The sequence below is a fragment of the Poecile atricapillus genome, chromosome 1, assembly GCF_030490865.1.
Source record: "Poecile atricapillus isolate bPoeAtr1 chromosome 1, bPoeAtr1.hap1, whole genome shotgun sequence".
Taxonomy (NCBI): Eukaryota; Metazoa; Chordata; class Aves; order Passeriformes; family Paridae; genus Poecile; species Poecile atricapillus.
Genome location: NC_081249.1, coordinates 140,544,298 through 140,568,755, shown reverse-complemented (window position 1 = coordinate 140,568,755; position 24,458 = coordinate 140,544,298). Strand labels below are relative to the sequence as shown.

Genomic DNA, 24,458 nt, shown 5'->3' with positions numbered 1-24,458 from the left:
CAGTTAAACTTTTATTTTCTGTGACCAAGCTAACATTCCTCAGTGGAGAGATCCTCAGGCAGGTGTTAAACTTGAAAAACCCATAGAAAATACTCCATGCAACAAAGTGTGTGTGCGTTCTGTTGAGTCACAGCAAGTTCAGATGTGACTGTGGGCCATACTATATTAGCTGTGAGGATTCTGAAAGCACATTACACCCTCTTTCCTGCAGAGGTGTGCTTTACTGGCTGAATCCACACAGAAACAGTACAATAAACCTGCCTTCTGAGCAGTAAATATATATGGGTGAAAAATACTATATTAATTGTTACTACTGTATATTCATATACTCCAACTGTAAGAATTAATAGAACAAAAGAAAATTAGGAGTAATTAATGGGTTCAATTTGTTATAGGGATCCCCTAAAATAACACTTTAACTAATGTTGTACCTGGTTCTTGATTTCAAAGAGCTTGCTCCCTAAAATTTTGTTGTTCAGGTCTTCCTTGGGGTACATAAATAAGGAGGGGTAAATCAGGAAGTCCATTTGTAATTTGGCTGTACATCTCACCTCCCATTCCATTAAGGAGACCTGTTTTCTGCTATAGCTTGCTTTGCGGACTTTAAAATATTGTCCATGGACAAATACCAAACTCGTTAGCAAACATTATGTTTATAGCTATCCCTTATACTGATCTTACCGATCACCTCACCAACCTTGGCCTCATCACTGAAGGAGGAACTGGTTACTGCTCACAGCAGTCACAAGCAGCACCATCTTCTCTTCAGCCACTGCTCAGACTTTCCTTCTCACTGTCCAAGCAGTTCTCTGCCATCACCCCAAAGCAAATTGTGGGTGCATCAATTATTTGTTGCCTATACTTTGGTAATTTGGTTTATGATGCAGATGTGCTTTTGTCACTCATGCCCATCTGCCAAAATCCATGAGGAGGGGAAACGCGCACTTCTATTAAGTTTTCATGGGCAATTTCCTTCAACTCTTGATTAATATGTATACAGAAAAACCAACTCAAATTCCTTTAGGATACCTAAATTTTACAGTACCAGAAGTTGAAGAGCTTTTTATCGTTGAAAAACGCTTTCCAGTTGAAATACTCTACCACCAGCATACAGAAAACAGTTTCTTAAAATGTAATAGAATAAATAGAAGAATAAATGTTTCTTAAAATGTAATAGAATAAATAGAAGAAGGAGACAGAAGAATACCCTTTAGTCAAAAAAAATTACCCTGCAAATTGAGAATCAAAGAAAAAAAATTGCATTAATTATTGTGATGATGGTGGAAGGTGTACCCTTGGATGCCTGTGCTAGGTGACAGAAGCAGCTGTACCTGCAGGTACAACTAGCACGGTGGCAGAAGCATTCTCTGCACTCTTTTGCCAATATATGTCATAGTTAACCACAAGGGATGGGCTTCCAGGAATAGAAAAAATGCAAAAAGAACATCAGCTTACTATTGCCTCTCCATTTGTAGCTCTTTTCTGGACATTCTGCCAAGAGGCCAATGGATACAGTTTATTTATGTGAATATGAAAAAGAAGAGTAGAAAGAAAACCAGGCATTTCACCAACTGAGGGTGGTGGATACTGTCTGATCTGAGGTCAGACTGGAAACCAACTCAAAATGAAAAGATTTATAGAACTCAGTTAGATGGCCATGGTCCTAAGAGCCTCAATAATGAAGATGAATCTATGCACGTGTTTTTTTACCCTTAGGTAGGGCTAAGTTAGGGCTGACACTAGATTCTATCTCCCAAAAACACCTCTTTGAGACAGCTGGCTGCAGAACAGTTACATCTGATCATCATTTAAGAAAAGGGAAACTTCACATAACTTATCAATCTATAGTCTCTTTTTGGAAAGTGTGAAGAAGAATAAAAAATTACACCACAGGACCTTATAAGAGAGTTAAGAGCATATTCATTAGAAATGAAATATAAAATACAATGATGCCGCAGAACAGAGAGCAGCACACAAACAAGACACCCCCGCCCATTCCCTACCCTCACCCCAATCCAAGAAAACACACCTATATAGTACAAATTAGAGATCTCAAATAGAGGGGAGAGGAGGGGGCCTACAAAGTAATTTTCTTGCTATACAGAAAATATATTATTTGCTGGAAGTCACTGCTGAGTTGTTAGGGGCCCAGGGTCAGTCACTGCTCAGGAATGCCCCTAAAGGCACACTGACCCCTACTGCTTCCCCACCAGTTTGCTGAACACGTCATAGATCTCTGGCCTTTCCTGGGCAAACTGCTCAGCTGTATTTTTCTGTAGCCAGTCAGATGAACGCATCTGTTGCTGCAGGAGGCCAATGAGGTCACCAAGGCTGGAGCTACTGGCACAGGTGGGGTCCTGGTGGCGGGATACAAAAATGACTTCATCTGTGCTATCTGCTTTGCCATCCTGATCTGATTGACAAGGCTGCTCCTTCTCCTCAGCCAGTATCTCCTGCTCACGCTCTTCCAAAACCTTGCGTATCCGTTGCATACCTGCAGTAGTATAAGGAGGAGAAACACTAGTGGATTAGTTTAAGCCACAAGTGTCTCCAAATCCATCAGATGCAGAAAAGGATAACGGAGAAAGAGAGAAAAAACAGAGAAGACGAGAGGATCATAATAGGCTAAATTTAGGATTAAGAAGAGAAGGGAACAGTGCTGCTGAAATTGTGGTGGGAAGAAAAAGAACATTACTCACCTAACTGCAGCCGGTGGGTCTTGTCAGCAAAGATGATGCGGAACCATCCAGGTTCACTGCACTCAAAGGCTTTTCCACAGGACAGGAGGACCTTATTATCCAGAAAACGCTTCCAGAGCAGCAACTCCTCCTCAAATGTGCCTGTCTTAAGGTACTAGGAGAGTCATCAGAAGGGCCAGAGGTTAGTACCATATAGACTACATCACTGAGATCCTCATGAATTTGGGATTCCCATGAGGTCTGCAAAGGCCAAGGGAGACACCTTTTACCTCTGAAGTATGGCAGTTGTGATACAAAGGAAGAAATGGGGAGGGAAGTGGCTTGAGAGTAGTAAGATTCCTGCAAGGAGGGAAGTTCACAGACTGACAAAAGGAAAAGAATAGACTGAAACATCTGTCAGTCCTTCCCTCTCCTCATCAGTGACAGATTTATTAAAACAAAATGCTTGTCACTATATTAACCTTTCCTCTAGATGCAGCTGCACTATATTCCTGCCCTCATTCCAGGAGAAGTCTCACTTCCTAAGACTACCAACCTTTCGGAAATCAATCCAGACGAAGAAGCCTGCATTGCGGTTGAGAAAAGGAACCCCAAGTGTCTTCAGCTCATCTGTCACATACGTATGGGCCGCTTTCAGGCGGGCATGGTTGGTCCTCAGGTACACCTGGTTGATCCAGTCTGCCCAGAAGAAGATAAAGAAAAGAATCACAAACTGAGGAAGTATTCAGATCTGTTCAAGCTTCCAAAACACTCAGTGTCTTTTTCTGCTTCACATTTCACCTCCTTTTGTTTCCTGTTTCCTCAAATAACAAAAAGACAGCCAAGAAGTATTTTGCAGTTGCATATCTGTGAAATAGAGTATCTCCTTGACCTTCCTGAGGAAGTTTCCCTACATTTATACTTCTCAGTCATCATGGACTGTTAGCATTCCACCCTGGGCAGAGTTAGAAGGCATTTCCATTTCCCCTGCCTCACAAGCCTGTATTCCTTATTTCTGCTCATCTGGTTCTAGATAACACTGGAAATTTCTGTACAAATAGCTACCACACTTCTTCCAAGATGCTCCTCTAACTTCTGCTATGCAGAAATGATCCTTTTCTGCAGAGCTGTCAGCCTTGCATTGCATGGGAAGCTTCAGAGTAATGGAAGACTGTGAATTAAGGTGTACAAAGAGGAGATCACCAGGGAACATAAGGGGAGGGGAGATCTTCCAGGTACCAAGACACATAGAATGGCAGAGGATTGTACACGGAGTACTGACTCACCTCTGTCTCTAAGCAGCTGTGCAACCTTGTGCTGGACAGGTCCACAAACCCCATGGAAATAACACAAAGAAGCCACTGCATTAACAACATCTTGGTTCTCTGTATATAAGGTACCAAAACGAATTCCAGAAACAGCAAAATCCTGCAGAAGACACAGAGAGACTATTTTAATACACTGAACAGCTGGGATCCTATTACTACTACCTTGATCTTTCTAGCACAAGGAACCCAAGGAGGCCAGACCAAAACCTACCAGCCACAAAGGCACAGCACAGTAACAACCAGCACTCACCTTGGTTATGCCCCACATCACGTGAGTCCGCTGTGGATCAGGCAATCTGTATGTAGAAGGATGCAGATGGGCAGTTAGTGTCATAGGTGCTGAAGCTTTTGGATCACCAGTGCAGCATTGCAGAAACAGAGAGGCAGCATTACACGATGATAGACAGAGTACCACTGAACAGCAGTCAAGCAGGGAAAATTCATATGCAGCCTAACTTTAGAAGCTAGGAACCCCTTGGAAGTAGTTTTGGACAGAATTTTTAAATATTTCAAAGACACAGGAGCTTACAAGTGCTACATTTTACATGCAGATTGTCGCTAGAGGACACGAAGTATTGGGCGAGAGTCCGAGTCAGATTGTCACGTGCAACCAGTCTTCCTGTAGCTGAAAAGCCTTATGGTTGAAAAGCCTTTATTTGGGGTTTTTCCAACCCTTATATAGTTTTTCCAACCAGGTTACCCTGACTGGTAGAAGGAACAACACCCACTTTGGTCCCATTGGTGGGACCAGAGAAAACACAACAAGGACATCTGTTCAATATTGTTTTGAGAAATATTATCTATTTACAGTAACACAATTCTGGAGAGAAACTGCTCCCAGGAACTTTCCACTAGGAACAGATGAGCCCAACAGGCCAAAACCCTCTCAGGCTCAGAAATCCTGTCCACAGCAGATTTCCTGAATATATGAAACTCATACATTTAATGTTAGAAATCAGGCTTCTGCCAATGTATTTGCTAAGAATCAAAAGCCATGTTCTTTTACATCTAAGCCCAGAAACACTAAGCTAGAACTCAACTGACTATATTTTATTTCTTTGCAACTGAGCACAAAAAGATATCTAGCACCACTGGTGAAAACTAGAAAGTAAAAAAAAAAAAAAAAAGGAAAAAAAACTCAACACGCCACCATATTTTAAAAAATATTTTAAAAGTTTTTCATCTCATTAAAACAATACCTAATAAAAGCCATTATCTAGTCTGTAACACTACTGTGATCTGGAACTACTCTATGGAAAATTAGGAAGTAAACAGCAATAGAAAGCCTTTAGAAGCATCAACAGAAACATGGGAAAAAGATGTTTAGGTAGGAGAAAGGAATCACCTTCAACAAATGAAAAATCTATTTTCAGTTTTGGGGACTGTCATAACTCAATATTGATGCGCACATTGAGAAGTATACCACAATAAAAATCTGGCTACCATTTTTTTTACTTCTAGATTGTATTTGACAAAATGTATTTGCCATTCAGAAGTATAAATAAATAAATAAATGTAAGGTGGATTCAGAATTTGCTAGCTTATGACTTAACTTCCAGTCACAAGTTCTCAGCAAGGCATCATGTTGAATTGTCACTGGAAGATGGCCAGGGAAGTAGGAGCTGCTTTTACCTGTCCATGCTTAGGACACTGTGAAACGTTGCTGATTCATCAAAAACTGACAGCATGTAGATCTCATCTACTATCACATGCAATCCATGTCTGAAAAAGGACAAAATGGAGATTACAGAAGAAGGCTGCTTCTGATTTAACACAGATAAATTCAGGCCTGCAAATACTTGCTTTATACAAAGAAGAGGGGATGCCAAATTTTGCAGAAACAAAGCAATTTTTCTCAACTTAGATCTATTTTGTGTACATTTAAATAATTTGAGGTATGTCTACTTAACTGTCACCCACTGTAACCACATAACAAGACAAAGATTCTGTAATTTTTCTTCTATATTTCACCAATTAAAAATTAATTCCTAAACGTACTACCCATCCACTCAGCATCTCATAGAATCTGAATGTCAAAGAGTATTATGATCTATGATGAAACTGGGAAACCATATTCATATACTTTGTCTTTACAGATATGGAGAAACTGAGAGGAAAAGAACTCAGCTTCCTATCAGGGAAGCACAGTGCCATAATGTTTTCTTGGATTACTGAAAAATAAAACTTGCATTCCTTAATGCAAGTTGCTTTGCCACCCCAGATGACTGCATGGTCCATGATCCGAGCACTACCCTCTCCTTTCTTAAACCCACCAATGTGTGTGAAGAGCAGACTAATTGCCTGAATTAAAAGATATTCACAGATAAATTCAGGGACAGTAAGTAGTCCACCAGATTCTGAAGGCTGTATCTGACTCAGGCTATCTCAGCCTTCCAAATCGACATACCTTTTAGCAAATTCCAGGTAATCCCGCAGCTCTGACAAGGAGTAGATGTCCCCAAGGGGATTTTGGGGATTCAGAAGAATTAAGGCCCTTACAGTGACACCCTGCAGAATACAAATATCATAGCATTAAGAGGGTGCCTATCTATGGGATGAATTTTTAGTTCCTCTACTTAAGAAGTCTCTCACTTAAGTGTGACACAGGATTCCCCTGAAGCTTCCACCATGACTTTTCTCCTCAAAGGTTAGATTTGCATGTGAAAACTTTCAGCCACAAATTAAGATTTTCCTTTTTACTATTTAATCATTTGCAAAGTGAAATGAGCAAAATATTATAGAATTAATCTATGATTTTGAAAAGAGGGAACTGCTACCACCCCGTAATAGGTTGCCATCTGGCCAACCAATTAATGAGAAAGATGGTCTCACATATTCTCAGTATGGAAGTACTTTTTCTGAGCTGCATTAGTAATTGGGAAGTAATAAATTACTGAAGACTGCCATGAATGTGACGAGAAAGATGAGAATTTGAGTTAGGTGGATGCAAATACTTATTTAGAGCACACTTGGCTGGAGATGTCCGAGCTAGTAACAATTCAAAGATGCAACTAAACATATATGAGATTTAGGACAATGCCAAACTTACAGACTAACCCTTCAGAAAAGTCATATTCATGTGCATTTTATCCTCTAGAGTTCCCTCCTAAAAAAACTCTCAGCATTCTTAGTGTATTCATCTGCCCTGCTGTGTAGAGCATTCAGTTTTCAGGTAACTCAACTGGCCTTTCTGAAGGAGAATCCTGGGTAGTCCCAAATTTTAATGCATGCCCAAGTACATTTTTTTTGGGTGACATGAACGGGTTCCAGTGCTTTTTGAAAGGTCCGGTTTATCCTTTCTGCTGTTACCAAAACTGGATGGATACAACATGGAGGGATTCCCCCTAAAACTGCCCCTGAGTTTGCAAGTCATCCATCTCAGAAGGACAACCAGAAAGCCAGGTGCTAGGTTTTGAAAATGCCTTGATCTTTAGGCCACTTCTGGGATGTGACATCTCCAATATATTGTAAACTTCGGTGATAATGTGAAGCTCAGCTCACCTCTGCCCGGGCATCCTGCAAGGCTTTTTCCAGTTTTTCCACTGTAAGCTGAAAAGGCCGAGTGCTTGTTCCAGTAATCTGAAAGACATAAAAAAGATTTAAAAGGCAAAGATATTTCAATAGAGACTCCCTTGAACCAATCTACTGAGAAATGTTCCCTGAAAGAAAATAAACCCCCAGCAATAATGACCTAGCAACCATCTTCTTATCCTTTTATACTACAGAGAATAAACAAATCAGTAAGTAAAATCAAACAAAAGGCCATCATAGGCTGGCCAAAACCAGAATTTTCTTGCTATCCTTGAATAACTAAAGCAATGCAAGATCTCCACCTGCTCTTCCACCCTGTGACCACCTTCAGTAGGACACAACGTAACTTCTCTCTCCAAGGTTCAAAATGATATTTTTTTTTTCCTTTCAAGTACTTTTATAGGGAGTAAGATACAAGAAAAGGACAAAACTGGAATCCAGATTAATGGTCTCAAGTGACTTTCTTGTAAACTAGGTGCCCATTTTCCCAGCAATAAACTGTGTAAATGTCCACTGGCTGCAGTGTACCCTTGTTCTGAGAACCGCTTGCAGAGGTTCCCAAAGCTCAGCTTTCAAGTTTAACTACAGAAGTTGTTATTTCCTTCTCTCAGATCTTACCTTACTGTCTAAATAGACATACACCAGCTTGACATTACCATAGAGGAAGACACTCTGGGTAATACCACCGTAAAAGGGTGTAGCAATCAGAACAGCTTCTGGAACCAAGAAAACAAAGTTGGTTATCAACTTTGTCACAGTCTTCTCTCCTAATGTGCTTTAGCTAAACATGAAAGTGTTTTTACAACTGTGTCCCCTGGAAACACTGTAATTCTACTGCCTCTTTCTTCACTTTATTTTTAAATTAATTCTTTAATCTTCTGCAAGAGCCCAAGTAACCATGAGAATAGCCCATGTCTAGTCTGGCAAACTAAAGCAGCGTGCCACAAAAACAGTGAAGGCAGACAGGGCACGCATCAAGTGTGAGTGCATGACATCTGCAGACCATGGAAATGAAGAATTTCACAGCACAACTTTGCAGGAAACAAGAACTTTGCAGCAGGCCAATGCCAATTCCACTACTTCACTTCTGTCTAACAGCATTTAAACAAAGTAAAATTATTTCCCAGCAGAAAAAAAACAAACCAAAACAAAACTATGTTCCAACCATCCACTTACCCCCTGGATCACAAAGGACTGTAGCTAACGCAGAAAATAAAGAGCCACAACCATTTAAAACAATCACCTACAGAAGACAGAGAGAAGCTAGTGATAAATCCATACATAGAAAGTCAGTGCTATAAAAGAACAATTCCTGACAATATCGCTGAAATAAATTTTCTCCCTAATTCTCCATTTGAATTTTCCTGCTGAAATCCCACTTCTACCAGAGTAACTTTAATCCTGTTCTTTCACAGAGACTTTGTTCTGGTGCCATTTTTGACTCTAACAAGCAATTTAGAAGAATAGGCTTAAAGTTGGGGAGCAGTTCTGAGATGCTAGTAAAGCAAAATATTTTTAACAGTTAATATGTGTTATCATTTCTTCATGGTAACAGCAGTTCTGACCTCCTGCCAAATTTGAGTAAAAGTGAAAACTACTGTCTTGTACAGAAGCAGGTTTGACTCCTGCTTCTACAGGACAAATGCTCACAGGTACCATGAGTTTCATTCCAAGTATCAGGAAGAATCTGGTGCCTTGAAGAGGCAGTGATCAGCAAACCGATCAGTGGTAACCTCAGTTCACATTAGGTATGGGGGTCTGTTGAATCACTGCATCCAGAAAAGCAATGGCTGCACCAGCTCCTGCTGCCTTCAGCACTCAGCAGAGACAGGAGTTCCTGACCTCCACAGGCCCCAGCATGCAGGCTGTATCTCTCACAAGTCAGCAAGTCCTGCAGAGACTCAGGTTCTGATGTCTTTCTACCAACACTGCCACAAACTTTACAGGCTAAAACTAACTCTTGGTTCAATTACAAATCTTTGTCTTGAGGTATAACAGAGGAATGAGATGACATGGAACTCAACTGAAATAGTGGGCACTCTTTGAAAAGGCTGGATGTTACGGGCACAGTAGGTCCCTGTGCTAAATAGGGAGATCAAAATATAAAGCCTCATTGAAAGTACCAGCAGGAAGAGTTGGCACCCAGAAGTGAAACATGAAGCAAATATATAGTAAGACATGAAGTTTTTTGTCAGAAGAGTGCATCAAAAGCTACTGAAATGAAGAATCAATCTCATTTACATGAGAACAGCTTGCATTCTTACCATATAATTTGTTTAAAAAAACAGAATTTGAACCTGTTTCCCAACAAATGGCAATACATTAGAACAGACACCAATGGACAGTGGGTTACCTACATTCTCTGCTTTAAGAGGTGCAGGAGTCTTGCAGTAATAGGTCAAAAATCGAGCCACTTCTTCCCGTAAACTGAAAAATACACAAAAGCAAATACTGATTCAAATATTCTCCAAGAGGCTGGGCTTCCAAACCTGGTTCACATCTTAGGAAAGTCAAGTCAGGGACATGTAAAGTCTGGCGAAAATAGCTAGAAAACCGGAGAGCTCTTACCCATGGAACAGACATGATTTTTACACCCAGCAGAGGTGCTGCAGACAATGTCTATAATGGTGCATGCATTTCTGATGAGCTTTAATCTGGCACAGAAGAGAAGGATTAACAACCCCAAGTGTTCAATATGTTTCAAAGAATTGTTTGGAGTTCCCCAATGTGTTAATGTATACAAGTGCTTTTAAAACTCTGCTTTAGAAAATTTGCATCTTCTCTCACGTAAAAGGATTTTTAACTGTATGAGCTGGTAGGACAGCTAATGTAAAGTTTTACAAAGAAAAAGATGATTAAGTGACCTAGAAAAGCTTTAACAAGAGAATGTAGCAGAAGAGGTTTTTATTCATCCATTCTGTTTATTAAACAAAAAGGAGAAGCATTACAAAAAAGACTTACAACAGATGTCCTTTCCAGTCAGGATACTGAAGCAGTGAAGGGTCCATCAGATTCATATCAGCCTGTGTCAGCTGGGAGAAATTAGAAGAATCATTAAAAGCCCAGTTACCAATAATGGAAATATGGACATAGACAGGATCCAGGTACAGGCACACACCTGCACAGACACTTGTGCAACTTCAACAGTTGTAAAACTGGACGGGGAAAGCTATTGACCACCAAAATTAATGCAGCTTGGAGAAGCAAGAACCAGCAAACTGATCTGTGATACCTTCAGGTTGTATGAACTATGGGCTTCTGCTAAATTATTGCATCCAAAACTTCACTGCACAGAAATCTACAACAAGGATGCAGAGCAGGCAACATACGATGCCCATAACCAAGGTACCTGAAAAAGAATTTCTCAGCAAATGAAGCAAACCCAAGAGTGTTTTGCCCAAGCTCTGAGGACAACAGCTTTTAGCTGGAAAAATAAGTCCCAGCTGTGAAAACTCAGGTCTAGACTGTGAGAAAGAGTTAGAAAGGAATTTGAATCAGAGTCAGATATGATTTTTTCTTTAATAAACTTTCAATACATTAATTTTTTTAACAAATTACAGCTTTCATTTTTGTCTCAGTTCAAAGTTATTGCAGCTTCTTCATATTTATATTTCTGATTAGTTTGATAAGTGTTGAAGTGTAACAGGAACTTTCAAAAGACAGGAGAAAAATGAAATTATCTTCCTAATAATTATTCCCCAGGCCAGGTACTTTATTCCTTATGAGAAGTTCATTCTGATCTCAAACACAGATTGACCTGAACTGTGGAGGTTCTTTTTAATATTTATAATTAGATAAAGTGTGCACACTGCTTTTACCTAGATATTTTTATAAGTATCAAGGTTTCACATAATCCAGTCCTGTGAAGTTGCAAGGGAAAGCACAGCCTTGATACAGGCAGAGAGAACATTTTAGATAAACAAAAAGGTAGTGAACAAGTATTATGTACAATGTCCCCTCAAATATTTAATGGCAACCAAATATATGAGTTAATACTGAAAAAAGTAAAGGTGGGGAGGACTCAAGTAGTTGATAGTGCAAGGGAGGAGGGAAATTCCACATGCAGTGTGAAGGTTTTGCACATGATGACAAAACGATAACATTTTCTATAGGTGTTTTAATAACTGGTGTCAAGCTCTGGAGTTTAAAGACCATGTCCTATCCAATGCAACCTGATATCATAACCTGGTATTATAGGATAACACTTCCTTTATTCAGCTGTAGATGTTCTTGGAGTCTATGTAGCTCCAAGAACTGTGACTCCTTACATCTCTCTCTCTCCTAAACTTATCTAGAGAATGAAACACCAAACATACCAGCAGACTTGGGCAAAAACAACTATGAATTAATAAGAGGAGAACCCCTAAAAGTAATGTGCTAGGTATTCTTTAATTTAAGGGTCAGGAGTTGAAAACAAAAACCGGGTACATTATTCAGTGGCAGCAGTATTTTTAATCCCAAATAGAAAAAAAAAATTGCCTACAATCCCAGCTGATGCTGCATTCAGTGAATCCATACTGCTACTCAAGGCTGTGAGAACTGACTGAGAAGCTGGCAACATCTTTGTTCTGCTTGTTGCCACAAGCATGAACAGTATACGTGAAAAAGTCTCAACTCACTTTCACAGAATTAAGCAGCTGACTACTGTCTCCCTTGCACTTCTTACTGCAGATGTGGTGTTAAAGAGGAAAGGACAGTGAAGGAAGGAAGGCACCACCTACACAGCCTAGAAGACATCTTTCCATGCAGGCATCAGCTCTGCCTTACCTGTTCTTTTAGCTGAAAGGTGGAGTGGTGGGGTAGCATCCCCTGAGTCAGTGGAGTAGCAGGCAGATATAAAACAGGGAACGTTTTGAGGGTGGGAAGTGGTGGAATGGGAGCAACCATGAATTTCAAACTGCAGAGACTGACTATCCAACCCTGAGTCACCTTCCCACCCCGCACACAAGCACACATAGGAAAGAGTGCTACCTGCCCACCTCAAAGGCTGCCTGCCACCTGGGCAGTGATTTTAATGGAATTCTAGAAGCATTCTTCTACAGCATAGTTCTGTCGTTTCCTTTTGACTTTTTTTACTCTTTCAGTTCAGCTCTGCCTGGTGCAAAGCCAGCAGGTAGCAGCTGACCCAGTCTGATTTTGGGAGATTTCACTGCTGCCACTTGCACATTTCAGGTGAGCTCAGAACCAGGTGTCCAAGTTGTGTGACTTTATAACGGACAGATATAAAGATACTCAAAATTAAATAGAGTTCAAAACTAATTTCAAAACATCTATATTAAATCATTTACTGTAAGCAGGGGAAAATAAAATTCATCTTATTTTCATCTAGTTTTCTGAAATAAGTACATCCCAGAAGGGAAACCCATAATGAAGAGGAAGAGAAAAACACCCATGTTGCTATCCTCCTAGAAAAATAAAATAAATAAATGTACAAGTAGTTGTATTCAATAGTGACTCCCACCAAATTTAGAATTCACAATGAAAAACTTTACCAGAGAAACCTGAGTAACAGCAGTATCTCTAGGAAAGTACAAGCTTTGAAGAGGAACTGCACAGCAAATACGGTGTTTTATTTTGGAATAGAACTTACCCGCTTGGACATCAGGTCAAAGCAGAGCTTGTTCTCACTGGTGCCAAAGTTTATTATACCCTAGAAAAAGAAACGGTATTGCTTATAGACACATAAAACATGTGAGTACATCACCTTAACTATCACTTCACTAAATTGCCTCCAAAAAGCTTACCAAGGAAAAGTCAAAACAGTTCACATAAACTTCACCATATATAACTCAAGACGTGCATCTACGTGTGTACATTTCCATACACATCCCAAGCACTTGGTTTCTTCATCATTAAACTGTCTGTAAATGAACCTGTACTAATAGTTTATACTTCCTTACAGAACATGTTTAACTTAATCTTGAATTCACTTACTATTATATGCAACTAAAAAAGAAACCCTAAAGTAACCCTGAAAAAAACAAGCTTTACCCTTCAACACCAGTTTTAAAAGAGGTTTTGGATATATTTCTTTACCTTAAAAGCATTTGTTTACCATTAATTACTATTCCACTCTACTGATTTGCTCAAAAATCATATAAACTTGTAGTCATGATAAGTAGTTTAAATACTGAAATTTTTCCTTCTGGAGAGATGACCCTGAAGTTCCAGGTTTATGATTTGGCCATATATAGTATGGCATTAGATCCTGAAGAGTTCAAATTTACTAGTACATTCTCATTATTGGAAGACTTTGGGTAAATAAATTTTGAAAATGTGAAGGAAAATCTAAACAACTGTACGCTTCTGGTGTTATTAAAGTACAAGTCTAATTTTAGATATTTGTTTAAAAAAACTACCTCCTACATAGACAACAGTTCACAGAAGAGGCAGTCTGTACCTTGTAACAAAAACTTCCCTGTGTGTTTCTAGTTAAACAATCTAGTTTTCACCCCCACAGCAACTGAAATCAGGGCCAATAATAAAATACTTTGAAAGTTTCAAGTAGTTCAGTATGTGAATGAAGGATCTGATTAAAAGTAATCCACATATAAATTGTTATTTATATTTACTACACTTGTTACTCAGTAATAATTTGCCATGAACTATTAACACAGCCTTTGTGCCACAAGAGGGCTATGATGAGCTACTTAAAACTGAGCAGCTGAGTGTAAATGGACAGAAAAAGTGCTGAGTGTTATTAACAGTAATTTAAAAAAAAAAAAAAAAGGCTACTACTTAGTAGTTCTACTTCCTGGATCCATCACCTGCAATAATCAGACATAATCAGATAATCAGAGACAGTTCTCAGTGGGCAATAGAGGAGATGAGGTGAAAGGAGGAACATGAGCTCTGTTCCTGCAGATTTCTTACATCTTTCAAGGTCTGCTACTGCTATTACTACTCTGATAAAGAAATCAGAACATGCAAACCTGAGTTGAACACAGCATTCATTTTTGGTATCTAGATGAGCCTCAAAGCTACTTTTAATTTCTTTTCCTCAAACAGTTTGATTCACCTTGTATTAGTGAGATCAAAAAAAACCCACAGTTTCAGCACATCTGTCAGCAAACCTCTAAGAAGCTATTTTTTCCTAACAAGGAAGCCAGGAAAACACTTTGAGGTTCTTACTCACATTGGGGTTCTTGTCTTCATCATACTTGTCAGCGTGATAGGCTTTGTAACCTTCCTCAGTGGACCCCTGAAAAATGTTGGCAAAGTTGCCACGAGCAGAGAGGTAGGGGCTTCTCTGGAAGCCGCTGGGGTTACAGAAGCTGTGCATGTCAACCCTCTTCTTGGCAAGCGGCCGAACCCTCATCTCTTGCAGGCTGGTCCCTCTTCCTCCCATTCCCTCAATTTCAGACAGTGCCTGGCTGAAGTCCAAACCCTGAGGCATAGCAACAGTGGAGGAGGAGCCACTATGGCTCTGCTTTAGGATGCTGAGCATCTGAGCAAAGACATTGAACATGCGAAACTCATGTTCCCGCTCCAGTTCAAACCGGCGCTGCTCCAGTTGCATCCGGCGCTCCTCCACGTCCAAATCTCGCTGAAATCGGCGTTCTTCCATCTGCAAAAAGCGTTCTTCCATGGCCCGCTGAGATGTCAGAGTCTTCAGCAGGAGATCATCGAGTGGGTCCCTCATGCGCTGGCCTTTCCGCTTTTTTCTCAGCCGATGCAAGGCAGAGAAGCCAGGCCGGGGAACAACATTTTGGATCCGTGATGAGTTTGCCATGTTTGGCTCACTGAAACCTGCAAATACACAAAAGTGAAGAAGAAAAAGTGCAGCAAGCAAAGTGGCATGGGCATGCCTTTCTTCCTTCTCCTACCTGTCCTAAGAACACCCTTTTATCCACTGTAGTTTATAGAAAGAGCAAAGTAAAATCTGTCAGGTACATCCTGAGGTGTGCAAGCATTTTTTTAAGTTTGTTTTTAACATCACACACTAGGCACACCATGATGCTGCCAGTCCCAGCCCCTTACACGACCTCCATATTAACCTGAATGATCATCAGTTCCCTCCACTAGGCTATGTGGTGTGCAAGCACCACAGCCAAGAGGACATGCCATTTCCTCCTGACCTCAGACATTAACCTCACATTTGCTATCATCTCTTCTTCTCCAGCAATTAATTAATGGTTTTCCATCAGCCTGTCCTAGACTGGTTTGAAATCCCCAGGATTCCCAGGCTGTACCCTTCCTGGCAGCTAAGCAATGCCAACTGCATTTTCAGTGCAGGAATCTCATCTCCTGTAAACAAATACACTGTTTCTGCCAGTGACTTTCAAAAACATCTTCTTTCCAAGCCCACTGAATAGCTTAGAAAATCAGGCAATGATTATTCCCAAGTATTCTTCACTGTTGAGTGGGTTAAAATATTAGATCTGGAATACATTTTAAGACAATGCAAGGACAGTTTCACCTGCAGGTTTATAGTACAACCATGGCAGAAGAGGGTGTCCTGATACAATTCAGCATGAGGACAGCAGACAGCTCTGGTTACATTCAAATGATACCAAAAAAGCATGCAAATGGGTTTTTTTCAATAAGGCAATTACTGTCAGCATTATATGCAGAAATCTAACTAGCCCAGTTCATGGACCCCTCTGGATTTCATACACAGTATTTTGCCTAGATCAATAATTCTAGACTACATTTACCTGCAGTGAGATACCTGTGTTTTGGGAATGGCCAAAACACCATAAATTCAGATATCAGCCTTCTACTTAAAAGCTTTTTAGGATGTGGAAAAACAAGGATACAAATGTCATTGAGAAAACCAGGTGTCTATCTCTGCTTCAGAAATAATCTTCTCCTTCTGGGAAAATGGGCAGAAACCTTATGCTGGAATGTAAAAGGCTATCCCTACCTGAAGGTGAAACACTGGTTTCAATGGGAATCTCCACCCTGGAGATGGGAGAGTCGTTCTGGGCCCTCTCCAAGAAGGCTCTCTCCATCTCCTGTTCTTCAGGGGAGCCCTGCTGGTAAGACATGGCTTGTGGGGGCTCTGGGGTCAAGCTGTGGTCATCAGAGTTCACCTCCTCACATTTGATTTCCATCAGCTCAGGGTGCTGGGAGTGTCCAAAGGGCAGAGCTGAGGAGGCGAACTGGTGGTGGTAGCTCTCCACCATGCTGCCCTGCAGCACCTGCTGAGCCATCATGCTGCCGCTCAGGGAGCCATAGGCCAGGGCCGGCCGGCTGGTCAGCACCCTGTCCATCACCTCGTAGAACTTCCACGTCCGCCCGCCCCTCGGGGCCTTGCTATTGTCCTTGATCCGCCGGTACTCCAGCTTCATCTTCTTGATCTTCTCCCGGCACTGGTCGCCCGTCCGGTGGATGCCCTTCTCCCGCAGCACCTCGGCGATGCGGTTGAAGACGTGCTGGTTTCGCAAGCAGCTCTCCAGCTCTATCTGCACCGACTCGTCGGCCCAGAGCTGCAGCAGCTCCACCACCTCGGGGTCCGACCAGTTACTGCCGCGCTCGTACTTCTTCCCACGGAAATCCATCGCTCCCGGGGTCCCGCCCGCCGCTCGCCCCGGGCTGCGCACCTGCCCCTGCCCCGCCGGGAGGGGCTTTCGCACCTCGGCCCTCGAGGGCGCCCGGGCGGCCCGGCCTCCCCCAGCCCCTACCGGGCTGCAGGCCCTCGGGCACGGCTCGGCACAGCACGGCTCGGCACGGCTCGGCTCAGCCCATCCGCCGGAGCCAGGCGGAGCGAGCTAGCGGGGAGCCGGGCCGGCATGTTCACATCCGGGGTGACGCACATGCGTGCAGCCTTATTCCGGGATAACTTTATCCCGTGCCAGGCGCTTCTCGCGCTCCCGGGGCCGGGCCAGGCTCCGAGCGGCGCCGTGGGGTCCCTCCCACCCTGCCTCTTTTCCTCGCTCCCTGCCTCCTGCCGTCCGTCCCTCCGCACTTCTCGGGCCGGGAGGAGGCAGCACCGACCGTGCCGTGCCGCATCACCCCGTGCCGGGCCGTGCCGAGCCACAGCCGCGCCACAGCCGCGCCTCCCCTCACGGCGCTCGGCGCCGCGGCTCCGCCCCGTCCCGCCCGGCGCTGCCAGGCACGGCCTGGCACGGCTTCCCCCGCATCAGCCCCGGCTCCGGCGAAGCGGAGACCTCGGCAGCGGTGCTGCCGAATGCCGCCGGTGGAGCGGCCGGCACCGCTCCCACCGCGACCCCGGGCCCAGGTCATCGGCGGCGCTTCTGCCGGGCGCGGGCCGGGCCTGGCGAGGGGTGCGGCGGCCGCCCCTGATAGCGGCTGTCCCCGCTGCCCCCGTGGCCCTCGGGCAGCGCTCGGGGACACGCACGGGGACAGGGCCCGCCGCCCCTGGACACCAGCAGAGGACTTGTGCCTCCAGTCCCGAGCGACCAGGCATTACAGCAGTTCGTTCCTTTGTTTACACCCCACCATCAGAGAGCTGCGTGGTTCGTATCCTTCCAAATACCCACTCCGTCCTCTGCCACGTCTCTAACTGGGCTAAAGGACTGTAGAGAGCGAATGCAAGATTTCTTCTCTTCCTCTACACCACACCAGCTCGAATTCCCTGCAGGAGTCTGTAACTGCGGAACTCGACTTCACAGAGCTATCCCGCCGCGTCAGCCGCGAAGGTGCCTCAAGCCGCGCTGCAGGACACAGCTAGCAGCACCGTGCCACATCGGTGCGGAAATTTCAGCCCAGACCCCAGCCTGGCAGGATAAGAACTGAGCCCCAAGGCCGCAAGTACAAACATAAACCAGTAATTAATGAGGAAACCAGAATGACAGTAGTGTGTCCATATCCTGTATCACCTGTGGCCAATGTACAGGTGGTGAAGCACATACTAAGTTCGTAATTTTTCTCTTAGATCAAAAGATCTACTTCATTACAGCACTAGGTTTTTTATCCAACTGTTATTACCTTCATTCTGGATTTTAATAAATTGTTCACAGCCTCTATGATTCCATTTCCCAGTCTGTGAAATGGAAACAAAAAACTTGATCTTTCCTAAATTTCATTAAATACTTTGAATACTGTCTTGTGGGCAGGGGCAATAAAAAATAAAAAATAAAAAATAAATACTTAGCTTTAAAAATCACACTACCTTTCTTAATAAATTATGACCAGGGAGTAGTTTGGATTTGTTAGTGGTCTGCTGAAATAGATCTTGTATTTCACATGCCCATAAGATGTGCTTTTACTTTCCTGTTTGTTTTTGGTTTTTTTTCTGTGGGAATGGCACTCTATGTTCTACAAATACATACTTAATTACATAAGGACTTTTACATAGATTGTATAGTGGAGTACACAAAGACCAGGGCAACAATGAATAGAGTCATTGATGATTGAAGTTTAGTAATAAATAGAAATAGATTAAAGGCAGCATGGAATAGAATTTTTAAAAAGCTTTTTAAAGAAGCCTGAGAGCTTGGCTAGAGCCTGTTACACCTGAGGGTCATAATTTAGCCAGGCAGCAGCAGAGTATTCTTAAAGTAACTTGTCGCATATCCTGGCATCAGGAAAAGGCACTGTTTCAAAATGCAAACATTAAAAGGAATGGAACCTAGATTTGTGATATAAAAAAATATAACAAATCTTGAACTATTTTTCATGGTTCAGTTGTTTCCGCCCCCTTATGCCTTGCAAAGCGGAAACTTGATTTTTAAAATGAAAATGAGGGCTTCCATTGTAACCATGTATCAGACAAGCGTGGAGTTGAGAAAGAACATATCACATGCTGTTATATTGCCAAGATACTTGTTTTACCTGCCAGTTCTTTGAGCTGCTTTTCCAATTTAAATTAAAAAATTTAAAAAAAAATTAAGGGAATTAAGAGTGGCTGTGTTCCCAAAGTGAAAGTGATGTTGTTAAATGTGCACAGAGCAATCCACTGAAAATTGCAAAACAGAAAACAAAGACTTTATCTTCTGAAGTGTTTTGTATGGCTATTTAAGTGACAAAAGTATAGGTGCCACCTAATTTGATGTATCCAAGACAGGCTAATTATTTTAATATTCCTTTTTCAAAAAAAACCCCAACAACTCTACCTTTCTTTTTCATGCAGCAAGCTCAGGAATGCAAACCAAATGCTGCCATGGTGTTTCTTCCTTGTTTTCAGAGAATTTCATGCCTCAGTTTCATCTCAGCTGATGACAGCCAAGTGCCTCCATTGCACATCATTCCTTCCTAGCAAAGTGCATATCACAACCCCATTTCTAACAAGCTATGAAATGTGACCCTGAACATACCACCTCTAAAAAATTATATTAGGCTTCACTATTTCATTATTTTTAGCTTATTATAGGACTACAGGGCATTGATGCAACTACTTAATGATCAGCTAAATCTAAGACAATAATGCTTGCCCTAAACATTGGAGGCCATTGGAGCAGGGGACTGCTCCTCTGCCATTGCCCATTAGCAGTAATATTTAAAATAAAGTTTTGTCAAATCATTTCCTCAATGGTGCGGTCACAGGCAGTACTGAAACGAAAGCCCTAGAATTTCTGTTTGTTCCCAGTACATCTGCAAGCTGAGAAGAGGGGGATCACTGAGTTTCAGGCCCTCAGCTGAGAAATATGACAACCATCAATATGGTTTTGGTAGGGAAAATTTTACAAAAGTAATAGAGGCCTTGCAACTCAGTTTAATGACAGATGGTAATAATAAATTATTTTGTAATTACATAGGATTTAACAATAATAATTATAATAATAAAGCCTTAAAACTATACATGCCTTCATGCTGCGAAGAGGATGGCTCATATCAAGCAGCATTTGGGTTAGCATCTCCATTGCCATGCTGCTTCCCTCTCCTGAAGAATGCCCTTCGCATCCCCTCCCAGAGGAGAGGGCACTTGGCAGCTCCCACTGCTGACACTCCCAGAGCCAAGGCTTCGCACAGCAAGACCTCTCTGACCTTTTGTCTCCATCCCCCTTGGCAGTGTGGAGAAGCCGCGGTGGGCTGGAGATGTCCCTTCCAGGCAGGCGTGGCCGGCGCGGTGACGGGAGGAAGGTCCCTGCAGAGGGTGCTCCAGCCCCAGCTACTTCCGTCTGCCTGGCACGGTGGGTTTGCGTGGGAACCTGCGGCTGGGAAGGAACACGTGGGGGACCCTGGCAGGCTGAGAATGTGTTAGCGAAACATTCAACAGCAGGGCCGCTTGCCCAGCAGGCCTGTTTTTCAGAAGTTTAGTGCATGGCTCTCCATGCTTTGGTGCAAGGGGAAGTTTCTGCTTCAGGCAAGTAAAACTCCATGATTTTCAAGAGCCTCCAGCATGGGAAAGGATGCTGGGTTGGCTCTTACAATGCTGTAGATCAGAGGAAAGTTACTTCCCAAGGATGTGTAGTGGCTGCTGGCAGCACTTAAGTAAAGCTCAGAAGCACCATGACCAGAACCACAACCACTTCACCTGGTGCCCATTTACATACTGCCTTGGAACCAGACAAGTTGAGCACACTGAGGTCTACTTCCTAAGAGGTGGCTATAGTAAAAATTCATTGTCATAATTGCAGTTTACAAATTAAAGTCCAAATTGACTGTTGAGACAAAAAGTTTCATGCATCTCCCTAGTTTGGTCAACAGTTTAAATAAATAAATAAATATGATATTTTGCCATGCTAACAAAGCTCTTTTAATTCTGCTAGTTTCTCTGGATCTGAGCTACTGCCCTGGCCAATAACAGTGCAGAAGAGCACCCCCAGGCACTCTCTGTTCTGCTTCTGATTCCCCAGATTGCCAAGAGGCCCTGAACAACTGAAGCCAAAGCAGCCTTTATTTTTACATTCTTTAAAAACGGATGATTGTAAAGAAATGGAAAACACCCTTTCTGCTTCACAGACTTTCTAGTTGTGAAGCTTATTTGTAATATTCATTATCCACTCAATTTCTTGCAAAACCCCTCAGGCCAGCCCCTGAAAATCACAAAATGCTGACTGAAACAAAGCACCTCAACCAAAACTAAGACAGGATCTCATACGTACCAGGATCTTGCTTCCAAACTTATTACTAATTCTTCTATTTCTGTATGTTTATTTGGAGATGAGTTTATTATATCTCACTGGCTTTCAGAAACTTCAGGACCAAACAGCCATTTCAGATGCCTTCTCTTAGGCTTCTTATTGCATTGGCAGGCACATGAAGGGGCGGGGAGTGTACAGTTTTCTTTGCTAAATTAAGGTATCAATTTAGTAAGCAGCTGCAGCACATGGGCATGAGAGAAGAGAAGCAAAAGTTTCTGAGGGAGTCATATCCCAACATATGCCCACAGGGTTATTTAAGGTACTTCACAGTAAAGCCCACAGAGGGCAGTAGGAGAGTCTTCAAAAATACTTTGTAAAGTGGAGCTGGACAAAGAAAACTGCAGAAGAAAAGAAGAGTTTGGCTGTTCAGCTCCTAGACTTTATGGGATTGATTCTTCTTTTTTTTCCCAAGTGTCAGTTTTGTACACAATTAAACAGCACATTGCATTTCTGATTAAACTCTGAGCAGATCCACAGGACCTGTCCCACTGCAGGCGAAGGAGATATTATAAGAGCTGAGTGTTTTCCATCCTCAAAGCCAGTGTAACAGCTACACAAACAGTTAAGGAATTGTGGTTTACACACTTTCTGTGCAAATTACTTAGAGAAGAGCCAAGTCTGCTTACTCATTCCATGAAAATATTTAATGGTATTCCCTGGAGCAGGAAGTGGTGGTTGGACTGCGGGTGTTTCAAGAACTGGCTAACCCTGTGACTAAAACCAAACAGAGATAAAGGGAATCTAAGTGTCTAAATTAATTTTTTAGAGGGATTCAAGAGAAGAAATGGATCCAGATTCCTACAAACTGTTCTCTTCTTCAATCTCTCTAAATTTCTGTAGATTTAGCTGCCATGGTATGATTTCTCTAAGTTGTGACTGAATAAGTGTTTATGTTACAGATGAAATGGTGGCAAATTTCAGGGCAGGAGCAGATTGCACTTCTGCTAAAGTAATGAGCACACCTGAGGGAATGACAGGGCCTTCTCTTTTTCAGGGTGAAGTAACAGTGACTGATGCCACAGGCAAGAAATCAAACCAAATATATCTATTAGGGCAAATAAATTTAACTTTCCATATGACACTGACACTTGTCATCCTATATGCAGAGCAGGCTCCTGCAGTGCTTCAAGTTCTCCACTAAGGCTTGCCAGGCACTCAAGGCCAAGGCAAGCAAGGGCAACTCAGCACTTGCAGATTCACACGTACATTTAGGTTCCTTGCAGGGCTCATTGAAATCTTCCTTTTCTAAACACAGAGTTTTTGCATTGCCCTAGAGAAAGAAACCCTGAGAGACTTCACCATGAAGGACATGTTGTGGCATCTGACAAAGTGACCTCTCTTTGTAGTTTCTTCATAGTTGCTGATTGTGGAAAGGGACTGCAAGGAAAAGCCCTGTTCAAGGGAGTAGAGGTAAACAAAAGCTACTGGCTCTAGCTAGAAAATGGGCACTAAAAGTTGCTTCCATCTTGACATATTGTTTAGATTAGTCAGGCATGCATTTTTATCTGGTTCCTTTCTTTTTTGGTCATTGCTGCTTTTTGGTCTGACTGATCTGGGAGTTCTTTGCAAATGTTTTCTCCCTTTCTGCTGCCAGAATACAACATGGGTCAATTCAGAACCCACAGACAAGAAGCCAAAAACCCCTCAGTCCCTTTTGTGACCTCCAAACTCAGATTCACTGATCATTAAAGTAAATACAAGAGATAAAATTCCTTAAGTAATGACACAACAAAATCAGGTATCAACTCATTTCTCTCCCAGTGCGTGGTTGGACTGTGCCCTTCAGTTGCCATGATTTGGGTTTTTTAATTTTTGTTTTTTTTGTCTCTCTGGTTTTACATAAGGCATATTCAGGATCTGTCGCATTTGCCTTAAAAGAGAAAAGCCAGACTCAAGGAAGAGTAGGCTAACTGCCCTTATCTGATGCTAAAGATAGACAGAGACCTCCATGTTTGGTCTCATAAAATAAACAGTTGGAATTAAATTTCTATATAAAACCATGGGTGAGAATTCTTCTGTATTTTAATATATAATAGTGAGGAGCTTATACTGCTTTTGCCTGAGTTAACTACATGAGCTGATAGTGAGATCTTGTTTCCTGTAACCAAGCAGGATACTTCTAATGTCACCCAAAAGGACCTGCTCATTCACACAGAGCCTTTTCTAGGGAGGGGTGACGGTATCAGTGCAGTTTTTTGAGCCCAGCCACTTCTACAGGTGTCCTTAGTTTTCACAGAGCTCTACCAGTGCAACTCAGTCCTGCCAGAGCCCCACAGTTTTTCTGCTCTAGCCTCACTGCACTGACAGCAGATTGTCAGCCTCACCCTGGTGATAACATTTACTGATAGCCTTGTGTCTGAGACTGAGCCACAAAACTTTTAACTGCTTGCCTTGATCAGAGAGCTACAAAGACATCATCAATGTATCCATCCAGCTCAGCTGCGCTCAGCTTCTGCTTTTCTGAGCCATATATAATTCCCAAAAAGGAATGGTTCCCTCACATACTGTCATGCTTTCTTAGCAATTCTTACTTAATACTCTTTTATATTTTTTTTTCTTTTTAAGCTTTTCTTTGCAGTCAGTTCATGAGAGAAAGAGACCTTTCTATTCTCCTTCCCTCATTCTCCCTATCTTGTGCAAGAGCTTCAGTGTTGTTACCCTTAAAAAGTCAGCAATTGCTCCCAGGAGCATTATTGTCCTTGTGAAATTACCAGTACCTCAGGAAACATCCTGAGACCCTGTGGCACAGCACTGGCCTGGTGTAATGGGAACTGCCTGATCCTCACAACTCTTTGGTGTCTCATCCGGCTATGCTATCATTATCTGAGCTTGGTGTGGACCAAAAATAAACTCCTGGTTTTAAATATTATTTTAATGCAAACTTCCTGAGACCAGGCTGGGGAAAGCACCACTGTCCAGCTGTGCAAGGG

The 24,458-nt window shown here is 42.3% G+C and overlaps 1 protein-coding gene across 1 annotated transcript; it reads right to left on the bottom strand.

Annotated features, from left to right (window-relative positions):
• Positions 1-1,245: 1,245 nt before the first annotated feature.
• Positions 1,246-18,028, bottom strand: LOC131574034 (probable inactive 1-aminocyclopropane-1-carboxylate synthase-like protein 2). The gene is made up of 15 exons (XM_058828412.1): positions 16,404-18,028; positions 14,673-15,286; positions 13,128-13,187; positions 10,499-10,569; positions 9,895-9,964; positions 8,714-8,780; positions 8,156-8,253; positions 7,508-7,585; positions 6,414-6,514; positions 5,639-5,728; positions 4,257-4,302; positions 3,965-4,106; positions 3,235-3,377; positions 2,700-2,853; positions 1,246-2,494 (listed from the first exon to the last, which is right to left on the bottom strand). Exons 1-15 carry the CDS (start codon positions 17,038-17,040, stop codon positions 2,196-2,198), a joined length of 2,670 nt encoding a protein of 889 aa, XP_058684395.1. The 5' UTR covers positions 17,041-18,028; the 3' UTR covers positions 1,246-2,195.
• Between the last annotated feature and the right edge of the window lie 6,430 nt (positions 18,029-24,458).

What these genes read in the sequence shown, in the direction of transcription:
- LOC131574034 (XM_058828412.1), bottom strand. Translation starts at nt 17,040, where the DNA reads ATGGATTTCCGTGGGAAGAAGTACGAGCGCGGCAGTAACTGGTCGGAC. An exon ending in GACTGGAAAGGACATCTGTT is followed by an intron (nt 9,965 to 10,498) that starts GTAAGTCTTTTT and finishes TGTATTTTTCAG; the next exon opens with TTTACGGGAAGAAGTGGCTC. An exon ending in TACCTGGAATTTGCTAAAAG is followed by an intron (nt 5,729 to 6,413) that starts GTATGTCGATTT and finishes GTCCTTTTTCAG; the next exon opens with ACATGGATTGCATGTGATAG.